The following is an 11,379-nucleotide window of genomic DNA, read 5'->3' as shown; positions in this document are numbered from 1 at the left end:
AGGGGGTATGACATGGGGCAATATATAGAAGAGAGGAGTGTGGGGGAATGACAGGGGGTAGTATGTACAGGTGAGGAGTGCCGAGTGTAAAGTGGTGCACAGTATTATTATTATTAATATGGGGAAGGGGAAGTATCAGACAATAGGAGGTGAGATATGATCAAAATAGGGGGGTGGGGGGTCTGACATGGGGCAGTATGTGCAGGAGAGGAGTGCAGCATGCAGGAGAGAAGAGGGCAGTTTACAGAGGAGGCAGAGAGTATGACATGTGGCAGTATATAGAGGAGTGTAGTGCAGATAGTATGACACTGGCATGTAATGCACACTTTGAGACTTGAAGATTGGTTACAAAGTTTCCAAATTAAACTGCATAAAGTACAGACAATTCTCCTTCTCCTTAGAAGAGGGGGGCCTTAGGAATAGTGGGAGGTCTTTAGGTGGAGAGGGAGGTCCTTAGGAATAGTGGGAGATCTTTAGGTGGAGAGGGAGGTCCTTAGGAATGGTGGGAGGTCTTTAGGTGGAGAGGGAGGTCCTTAGGAATGGTGGGAGGTCTTTAGGTGGAGAGGGAGGTCCTTAGGAATGGTGGGAGATCTTTAGGTGGAGAGGGAGGTCCTTAGGAATAGTGGGTGGTCTTTAGAAGAAAAGGGAGGTCCTTAGGAATAGTGGGAGCTCTTTAGAAAAAGAGGGAGGTCCTTAGGAATTGAGGGAGGCCCTTAGGAATAGTGGAAGGCTTTTAGAAGAAGAGGGAGGTCCTTAGGAATAGTGGGAGGTCTTTAGAAAAAGAGGGAGGTCCTTAGGAATTGAGGGAGGTCCTTAGGAATAGTGGGAGGTCTTTAGAAGAAGAGGGAGGTCCTTAGGAATAGAAGGAGGTACTTAGAAATAGTGGGAGGTCCTTAGGAATAGAGGGATGTACTTAGAAATAGTGGGAGGTCTTTAGAAGAAGGAGGTCCTTAGGAATAGTGGGAGGTCTTTAGAAGAAGAGGGAGGTCCTTAGGAATAGAAGGAGGTCCTTAGCAGGAGGGTGGGCCCTTAAGGTCACTAGTAACTTACATAGCAGATAGGAGGCTGGGAGGGGGCAGAGTCTGCAGTGCTGCAAATTAAGAATGGTGTTACCCTCCATATGATGAGATTCACAATATTATAAGGATTATTTTGCACATTTCCACTTTTAGCATGTGATTTCCTGTGTTTGTACTTCACTGATGTCATTAGCTGTTTGGTGACACCATGGATCTATAGATCAGCCCGGTGTCGGCTACTTACAGCATATACATGATGACTCCGATGCTCCAAATATCGCACTGCTGGCTGTAATCGTGAGCATTGATGATCTCTGGAGCTGCCGGACGAAGCAGAAAACCAAATATTAATAATACACAAAACACTCAGAAACGCTTCAGCTCGCAGCGCACACAACCTGCTGATGGCCCTAATTTATTCCCTGACGGGGGGAGCCGACAGATGTTTGTATGAATTATGTAGCGGCCCTGTGTGTTTTCCTGCTCAGCTCTCGCAGAAACGATGACTGGCTAAATATCTGGATGATAGGTGACTTTTTAATTGTTCGGAGTGACTGTAGGAACAGATGGGGCGCAGGACAGGAGTCACCGCCAGCACCACTTGTTAAATGTTTGATGCGATGGATGCTGATGCTGCAGGAGATGGGATGGGTGAGCGACACCTGGAAACTGACTGATAACCAGCAGAAATATCACTGAAAAGTAGAAAATTAAGAATAAATCCTGACAATGATCTCTTATTGCTTCCTTTTATCCATCACATTTATCATTGCAAGCATTCAGTTATATCTGTTCCATCAGCACAATAAAGTGTATCCTGTCCAGTGTCCTGTGCAGAGTTATCTCTGGTTCACCTCTGCAGACTCAGGGAGGAGTTGTGATTGGTCTAAAAGTACCCCAGACTGACGGGTCAAGGACTGGGATTGGTTCCCCAAAAATTTACTTTTTATCTGCTTTTCTCCCTTTTCCACTTTCACTCATTTTGGAGGCGTCTCCATTCCGTCACCGATAATATTTATGTGTTCCAGTCTACCCCCAAAATATTGTTTTTTAAGGAACCAATGGGATTTGCTTGCAGATTTGGATACAGCCAAACATTCCTTGTATTTAAATTAAGTAAAATAAGAAAAACCTTCTTCAATCATTTTGCTGAGCCCAATTTCTCCATAATTTGGTAATTCCAAGATAATATCCCCCCCCCCCCCAAAAAAAAAAAAACATTCTGGCTAAATATATGTGACTCAGGGGTGTGATAGAGATAAAAGTGTAATTTAGGACAGATGTATTACAATGTGACACATAGGTCCTGATTTATTAAAGATCTCCATGGCAGGAGAAGGTAGACTATGAGGGAGAACCTGGGTGATCCCACAAACATGGATAATTTTCTTTTATTTGGCAAATGTTTGCAATCCTGCACGAGATCCATTCCAGGTTTGCTGATTCCCCCATGATAGTCTAATGTGAGAAAATCATCTGTCTGCATAAATTGTTCCATTATTAAACCATGAAGTTTAGTTTCCACACAATCAGCAGCAATGCTGTCAGCCTGCCCTGTGCATTGCACTTTCTGTCCCCGCAGCCAACTGAAGGAGCAAACACTGCAGGGTGACAACACTGCTGCTAAATGTGTGGCACTGGCTTAGCATTGCCAGCTTGCAACAGGAAGTGCTATTACTCCAGGAAAGAAACATTCCAACACATTTACAAACCAATATATTCCAAAGAATAGATTTAAATTTACATATACTTATGGTATAACACATGCTCAAAAATCTTCATTAAACAAAAAGTGTGTGTGTGTAGTACATTAAATCTGCCTTACCGCCGCATCTCCCCCTTGCAGGCAATTCCCAGCTGTAACAACGACAGCAATTCTTATGCAAGAACTAAAAAAATGGCACCTGGGACAGTGTTTGTAAACAGAGAGATACAAAGGAACATTTATAATTTTGTATGCACCTTGTATTTATTGGATTTATTCATTTTCAGATCAAAAGTATGAGATTCAATCTGCATCTGATGCCAGTTCCTATTTTTTGTTAGGTTGTATTTCTTTTTTACCCTCCTGTTAACCCTTAGTTAACCATAATCAGACCTTATTAATCCTCCTTTTCATTTCTCCTTGAAGGTTTTCCCCTTATTTTTTTTTTTTCCTATCCAAAAATTTGTAATCTGTTTTTATTCTTCTTTATTAGTGTTTAGTATTAAAAAAACTTAATTTGCTTGTAAAAGCTTCTAGTGTTGTATACACCACACATGGGTATTTGGGATTTTTAAGGTACCTAGACCTGACATTGTATATAATATTTCAACATTTATTTTCTTAACAATCTCAATAAATTAATACAAAAAACATTTTTAAGTGTAGTATACAATTATTATATGTGTGAAAAACCTTAATGAATTCACATATATCCTTTCAAGTAATTTTTTTTTATCCTTTAGGCGTTTAGCCAGAAGGCTTCTTCAGAAGGACATTCCACCTTAAAAATTACATCCAATTCTTTTTATTTGCATTTCTCACACCAAAAAGCGAAAGTAATTGCAATAGTTAACTTGAAGTCATATCAAAATTATCAATAAAGATTCTTCTTCATCACCTAATATATGAACACCAAAATTTCTGGCTATACTCATTGATCAATCAGAGATCTCACCACTCAACTGAAATACAATTATTTTATTTTTTTATTGCGATTGTTCAGAAATAAATGTGAAATTGTATATACAATGTCATGTCTAAGTACTTTAAAAAATCCCAAAAATACATATCCAAAAGGAGAAACTCTGATTAGATAGAGATGAGGTACCAGAATTTGTCTCCCACTTATATAGTGACAAAACTTTTTTTTTTGGCAAACAGCATTATAGCAGAAATGTAATCATTGTGTTGTGGGAGGTCAGGATACAGTGCACATGATGACAAACTCCATGAATTGGAGATTTGGGGTCACCACACTCTGAAGATGATTGCTGGAGGTGCTGATGATGTCACAGATGAGGTCGGAGCACTTCCCTTATACCTGCAGTACCATGATATGGAGCGCTCTGCTGCCCATTTCATTCTCTGGCTGGGTACTGGAGGGGATTACATTGTAAAATGCCACCTAACACTCAAGCAGCTAATAAAAGGTAACGCTGGGACTTCCACCGACCCTGGGGACCCCACACACTCACCCATGTATATTGGAGTGCCGCATGTGGCCTGCAACATGTTCTCACCGCCAACTCCACCTTTTTGTACGGCCAAGCCAAAATCCGTCACCTGCAAAGAGGAACAGAAAACACTTTATGCAGAGTTTGATAATTACTGACTCACCACACACAGCAAGGACTACATATACCAGAGAGAAGCTGAGGGTTCATCATATTGGGGACTGGAGGGTCCTATCCAGCAATCACTGCAAATTATTTATTATTTATTATTATAATTATCAAGCAGTATTTGTATAGCGCCAACATATTACGCAGCGCTGTACATTCATCTAAAGTCAGAAAGTTCCATCAGTTTAGCTAAATCTGAGATTTCTGTAATCTCCTGCAGCCACATGTGCAGGAGGTGGATCTGCTTCCTGAAGCCTAGCATAGGTAAATTTTTTTCCTCTCTTGGTCTCTCGCCAGATTCAGACTTCAGCTACAGATCTGACAGCTGCAAGGAACTTCTAGACTCCAACCCCTTGATACACCTGATCTTCTGTATGTGAGAAACAACAAGGAACCTGCAGGTGTGTCGGAGAATTCATTAAAGCCTTACAAGCCGGTGTTCCCAAATCGCCAGGTTATAGAAACGGGGCATTGGGTGGGTGGGGCAATGTATGTACCCCAAGAGGAAACTGAACAGAACAATGCCTGTACTAAGTACTGAATCCAGAGGATCGATCTGACAGCCAGACTTGTTCAGCTTTATTGTTTCACCCGGAAGTTTTTCTAACAAATGCTACACAATTATCATTAGGTCACATGACTTGCCGAGAATAGTTGGAATGCGATTGCACTGCGGAAATTCTCACACTGACCTTAATGTTCACCATCATCCCCTCATCTGATCGGTTCTCGTTACTTTTCACTAAAATGTTTTCTAATTTCAGGTCTCTGTGGACGATGTCTGTGAAGACACAAACAGGAAAGTGAGATTTTTTTAACATTGACCGATTGGTTGAATTTAAAAAATAATTGCACAATGTGTCAGATTCATGAAGAAAATGAATCCCCCCTCCCCCCCCCCCCCCCCCCCCCCCCCGTCCAAATCCTAGAAGTTGTTTCTACTGAAGTTCAGAACATAAAATGCAAAATCTGAATGGTCATGATGGACTACAGATCCACAAATATTCTGATTTTTTTGATCAATTTATTCATTAAGAAATGTGCATGTGAGTTAAGAGATACACAGAACAATCAAAGAATTCCCCTGCATGCTCTCCAGCTAGTCAGTACAAAAATCCTAAAAAAAATTTTTTGAACATTTTGGGTTAAACACATGTAATCAGAAATTCATGGGTATGTAATTACAGCAATGTCCAGCAGAGGGAGCCAGTGATCAGTGGCACAAATGGAAATTATATTTTTATTATTTTTATTATTATATGACAAATAGCGATTATTAGTGATCGGTGGATTGATCTATCAATGCAAACTAAATGAGTACATTTACTAGTTCAAGCTCTTTTATCATATATTATTTACAGTTAAAAAGAAACAAACACCATCCACACTTATAAGCAGAAATCTGAGCTGCTTACAGCAATGATAATAACAATTTCTGAAGGTGGAGAATAAAAAAAAAAATTGAAGCAAATTTTGCGGGCAACTTCAGAATTTTTCCTAAAGCTGCACATTCATTCAGAGGGTAAAGTCTACCCAAAAAGTATGCACTAACAGTATTCCATGTGAAGGAATAGGATGACCGCACATATAACAATGCCAAAAATCCCTGAACAAAATGATTGTGGTGGAGAAAAGTCAATTCTGTGCATCACATTGCTGTACCCGCTCCAGTTCAGTGAATAATGCTCAGCTGGTGTCAGTGAGTTACAAAACACATGCAGATGGCGCCCCCTGGTGTTCACTTTGTATTATGAAGGTGTTTTACATTTCAGTTTTCAGGTACAAAGCGCCAAACCTCAGACCAGGTGACAAAGCTCAATGATATACACCACCTGGAGGACGATATAGAGCTTCTCCACCTTTCTAACATTGGGGAACCAATGTAGAAAATGATAGTAGTTATCTCTAGCAGTCGCATGTAATCATTATTCTCTCTTCTGTATGATTACATATATTGAATATTATGTGTGGCCCTTTGATGAACTTAGCCCCCTCCACCCAAATCTAATATATATAAATAACGCAACAAAGTAAAAGGTTATTGTTCTCCTTGGACCCCTCTGCAGTCTGTGTGAATAGATCCTGAGCCCCATGTTGGGATTTGAATATTCCATACAAGTTTACCTTTCTTGTGCAGGTAGGCGATGGCGGAGGCCAGGCTGTGAATGACGCGTCTGGTTTCCGTCTCTGAGAATCTTTTTCTGCGCTGAAGGATCTCCCGCAGCTCACCGCCCTCACAGAGCTCCATTACCAGGTACATACGCTGCAAGACAAAGCGCCAAACCTCAGACCAGGTGACAAAGCTCAATGATATACACCACCTGGAGGACGATATAGAGCTTCTCCACCTTTCTAACATTGGGGAACCCTGGAAATAACTTTCAGGTCTTAGGGCCCCCTTCTATAATTTATATATCCACAGCTCACAGTATATTAGTATGGGGGTCAGTGAGATGAATTCCTCTTACATTGCTGGCCATTGGGAAGAATGTCACCCTTACAGATAGCCACAAACATCATTGGTGCCCCTCACACTGACCTGAGGGGTGCAAACTGCTCATTGCTCCAGGAACCCCCAGCAAACTCTGAAGGAACCCCGGATGAGATTCACTGATATCGACTATGAATGTAGAAATCGTCTCCATGTAATCAATGCTACTGACCCAGGGGCCCGACTTTACCTTGGGGGTCTCAAAGACTTCCTCCAGGTGGATGATGTGTTCATGATTGACTCTTTTCAGGATGGAAACTTCTCGTTCCAGCAGTTTGACAGCAGAGCTCCCAGCCTGAAGAATACACAAACCATACAAAATATTATATCCAGCATTGTTTTCTTGTGTGAAGAATAAGATATCTCACATATTTGTATTTGTAATATTCAATCTAAAATGTAATCATTCTTCTGTTATGTTCTATTACAATATTATTATTAAACGGTATTTATATAGCGCCGACATATTCTGCAGCGCTGTACATTAAATAGGGGTTGCAAAGGACAGACAGATACAGACAGTGACACAGGAGGAGGAGGGGACCCTGCCCCAAAGAGCTTACAATCTAGGAGGTGGGGGATATTTTCATATTAAAACAATGACTCGTTCTGCCACCTAGTGGCCAATTGTCAAAAGTGCACAGCTGTCACAAAAGGAAATGAATAGGAAATAAAAGAACATTGAGCAAAATGACGGGGGAATCATTTATAATAACAGCCCCAAGTGATCACTCTGAGAAGTATATATATATATATGGACACACGCTCAGCCTTCTTTCAGCTCTCCTATCATAAGACGCAGTTTCTTCTATCTGTGCCGATTTCCGTCTCACCTTTTCTCGGTTGACTTTTTTGATGGCCCATTTCTTGCCACTTTCCTTATGTGTGGCTTCAATCACAACGCCAAAGCTCCCCTGTCCCAACTTCTTCCCGAAAGTGTATATTTGCTGTAATGTAAAACATACCACCAGAGATGAGGAATACAGACTTTAATAAACACATGGAGTATATTGGGCGGGGGGCGTCAGATCCTAATAAGGGTTACACACGCCTTGCTGGGAGTTGTAGTCCCTGAACACACTATGAATAGTTGGTGTATTTCTGTCAATACAGAATTGTAACTGCTGCAGGCAACGCAGGACAATGCAATGGAGTTTGGCCATGAAAGCTACAAATCAGGGACAGAGGTGAAGAATTTCCATTGTGTGTATTGGCTCCAATCATGGTGTCGGCGTCCTGGGTTTCTGTGACAACTGTCCCAGCCAGGGGTAACCAGAGGTGACAACACAATGGCAGACGGAGGTGCAGAACACCAACATGTTATTAAAGATTCCAGAGGGGTCAAATGTTTTGCGGCTGATCGGAAGACAAGGAGAACGCTGATCACCATATTGATTCTCTTGTATATAAATGACAATAAACGCAGCCAATCACTGCTCTCTGTTCGTTAATTTATTATTTTTTATTTTTATTTCAATCTACAAAATATGATTTCTATTACAGCCTAAAATCTTTTTATCCTGCAGTCTCTGACAATATGTCCTCACAATCCTCCTCTCCCTGCTCTTGCAATCAGCGCGTTTCATTCTCCATACAATCACATACCTGGATAGCGGCCTCGTCGTCCATGCGCGTGTGCGGGACTTTGTTCTCTGCGCTGTTGTTACGCGACCACTGCGATGCCATCGTCCTTCCTGCTTCAGCCGTCTCCAGATTCAGCATCTAAATAGACAAAGAGCAACTTCAAATAATACACAGAACAACCTAAATATAGAGATCTGTAACAAGTAATGTACAGCGCTGCGTAATATGTTGGCGCTATATAAATCCTGTTTAATAATAATAATAATAAGATGGGGGCGAGGAGGAACATCAGAACATGGGGAAGGGTTTGTGCTGCTTGGCCTTGTTTAAGTTTTTACTAAGATTGGAGTTTATTGTTCATGTTAATGCTTTGAGACACTTAATTTTCTTTTGTAATAAAAGCCTATCTTATATAAGTAAAGTATGAGATGAATATGGGAATCAGTGCACAGAAGACAAATGTACGGGTGAAAGTGATTGGGAATGTTGTACAGAATGTCCCCCTCCTCCACCTCCATTAATTGCATTATGAATAGTGGGATCTGGAAAATTAATTGAGAATTGCTGAAAGACAAGAGTGTTAGACAATACTTTAAGGATTTCATCATTAAGGAGGCACAGGTATACTGCAGCCATTTGTTTTATTTTTTCAGATTGGATTTGTCAGGTCCGGAATGATTAGAAAAGCTTATGAATGTATCAAATCACATAACACTCGGCTTCTTGTCTTTAGCCATTTCCAGACATTAAGGGGCATTGAGGTTGTTCATAAAATGTAATATAAAATACCATCTGGATGCCTGGACCACCACTGGAACCTGCACCACCTTCTTCCCTACACAGCGAGAACTCTGTAATACGATTAGAAATGACAGCACCTCTATTAGAAGATCAGCTCTGACCAGAATTAAAGCATCTGAGAACTATGATGTAGAATTCTGGCTGTTTCCTCACTGCTCTGGTGATCTGCTCAGACGAAAACCACAAATCTGTTATAAATTTTGATCCCATTAAATATTTTAACTACCGCAAGGATTCCACAAGGGGGCAGCAGCGCCCCACTGAGCCCCCACAGGAATTCCATCAAGCAGATCGTCAAATAAAAATGACAATGGGGATTAATTAGATGGAGTTATGATAAAGGTCATTCAATATTAGCACAAGATTAAGTGTCTGCTGGCTGCAAACAGCCAAATGGGTTTTCTTGTCATCTTTGCTGTAATTTAAACATTTAATTCATTAAAACTTCAACAAGTTCTGACTCTGCAAATCAAAATAGAACAATTTGCTGTTTTTCACTTAAGATAATAAATCAGTTTATTTTAATTATTTTTTTTTTTTAATGTGGAACAGTTTCTGCGTGGAAGGAATTAAATAGTGATAAAGCGATGGTGCATTGTGCAAGAAGGGTCCTTCTCCCTGTAAAATGAAGAATTGGGGACTGCAATGTCATGTGACCAGGGCTTAAGAGGAGTACAGTTCCTCGCCCCTGCACTCAGTGGACAGTGCTGGGTACTTTTATGTGGCTAGGGCTGGTTTAAGAATAGGGCAAACTAATTGTTAAAAGTAATATGTAAAGTGTCACACGTATTTTCTTTTACTGTTTATGTTACGGGAGAATTTTGGTCCTCCCCCTTTTCTTTTTGCTATGTTCATATACGTGATATTTTCTGTTATGTACTGACTTTCCAAAAAAAATTTTAATAAAACTGATTGAAATAAAAGAATAGGGCAAACTGGGCAATTTCCCAGGGCCACCATTTACAGAGTAGCAGGGGTGCAGGGAGCTGGTATGCTTTGTATTTGGGGCTCCAATTTCATATTGTCCCTGTATCCAATACCCATCAAGGGTTGTCAGCAGAAATCTCATGACTCAGGTAAAAGACACCATTATACCAGTAGGTCTTGACGTATATGTAATCCTATTCACTAAATGTCACTCTGGGTTTAAAAAGTCCAATATGCCCTTAAAAATAAAACAGCTATAGGTTCCTTGTAGATTTATAAAGAAGATTTATAAAGACCTATTACTGGAGGAGCTGCAAACTTCCCATCAGTTTGGACATGTCCATCCATTGAGTATTCCCCACTGAATCGGCACCAGTTGTATGCTCTGCTTTCTGAGATCCTGCAATCACCCCATCCGGCACCAACAATCATTCCACAGATCACATATCTGCCCCAATATTCAGCAATAACTGAACCTTCTGGCCATGTCTGCATGCTTTATGTGACAATCTGCTGTGATGGGATTCACCATTTGTACAGAGCAGCTGCTGTACCTAATAAAGTGGACAGTGAATAATAATATTTAGAAGAAAAAATCATAAAGTCATGAATAGCGAAGCTTTGTGTTCACATGAGATCAGGCAAAAAATCCCCCACCGAGGGAATAAATTTCCTGATGTTCTACAAATGCCAAAATGCTAATTTCCCCCGGCCCCTCATAAGATGTGAATTACTCCTGCTTATTCACCAATGGTGGCCCCCCTTTCCGTCAACCTTACTACCTGGCTTTGCCACCTCCGTACCCCAATTCTGCCCCAATATTCCAAGGAAGGTCCAGAGCTCAATGGGATGAGCTCTGGGAATAACAGTCTTTGTATTTTGTTCTATGGTGGTGGATATATTAATGGGGGAAGTTTTATGTACAGCACCATGGTATATGTCAGGGATTTGCTGTTTGCACTGTCTGTATTGGTATTCTTCTGTTATGGAACCTGAAACAAGAATCTTACAATGGCTTTGTGAAGGGCACAATGATGTGATGGGGTCAGATTCCGAATGTCTCGGTCACATGACTGCCCCTCGGGTCCGGTTACCTTCTACATCTCACTGACCACTGACATCTTTGTTACTGAACAACGGCAGCGTGACCGGAACAAAGAGAGCATGGACTCCGCCGTCATGGGAATAGGAAAGAGAATCTTCCTGGCCAAATGAATGAAACATTAACTT

At 40.9% G+C, this 11,379-nt stretch overlaps 1 protein-coding gene across 2 annotated transcripts in view; it reads right to left on the bottom strand.

Moving 5' to 3' along the window:
- The window catches only part of STK33 (serine/threonine kinase 33), a 37,557-nt gene that overhangs the window by 9,658 nt on the left and 16,520 nt on the right, over positions 1-11,379 (bottom strand). For both annotated transcript variants that reach the window (XM_072422352.1, XM_072422351.1), the window contains exons 3-9: positions 8,443-8,559; positions 7,671-7,784; positions 7,028-7,132; positions 6,471-6,609; positions 5,039-5,127; positions 4,200-4,287; positions 1,264-1,339 (exon numbers count right to left, since the gene is read on the bottom strand). In XM_072422352.1, coding sequence (XP_072278453.1) covers positions 1,264-1,339; positions 4,200-4,287; positions 5,039-5,127; positions 6,471-6,609; positions 7,028-7,132; positions 7,671-7,784; positions 8,443-8,559 — 728 coding nt within the window. The remainder of the gene's footprint in view (positions 1-1,263; positions 1,340-4,199; positions 4,288-5,038; positions 5,128-6,470; positions 6,610-7,027; positions 7,133-7,670; positions 7,785-8,442; positions 8,560-11,379) is intronic.

The sequence above is a fragment of the Pyxicephalus adspersus genome, chromosome 9 (genome assembly GCF_032062135.1).
Source record: "Pyxicephalus adspersus chromosome 9, UCB_Pads_2.0, whole genome shotgun sequence".
In the NCBI taxonomy this organism is placed as follows: domain Eukaryota; kingdom Metazoa; phylum Chordata; class Amphibia; order Anura; family Pyxicephalidae; genus Pyxicephalus; species Pyxicephalus adspersus.
The sequence above is the reverse complement of the archived record's forward strand: the minus strand, read 5'-3'. Positions and strand labels throughout refer to the sequence as shown.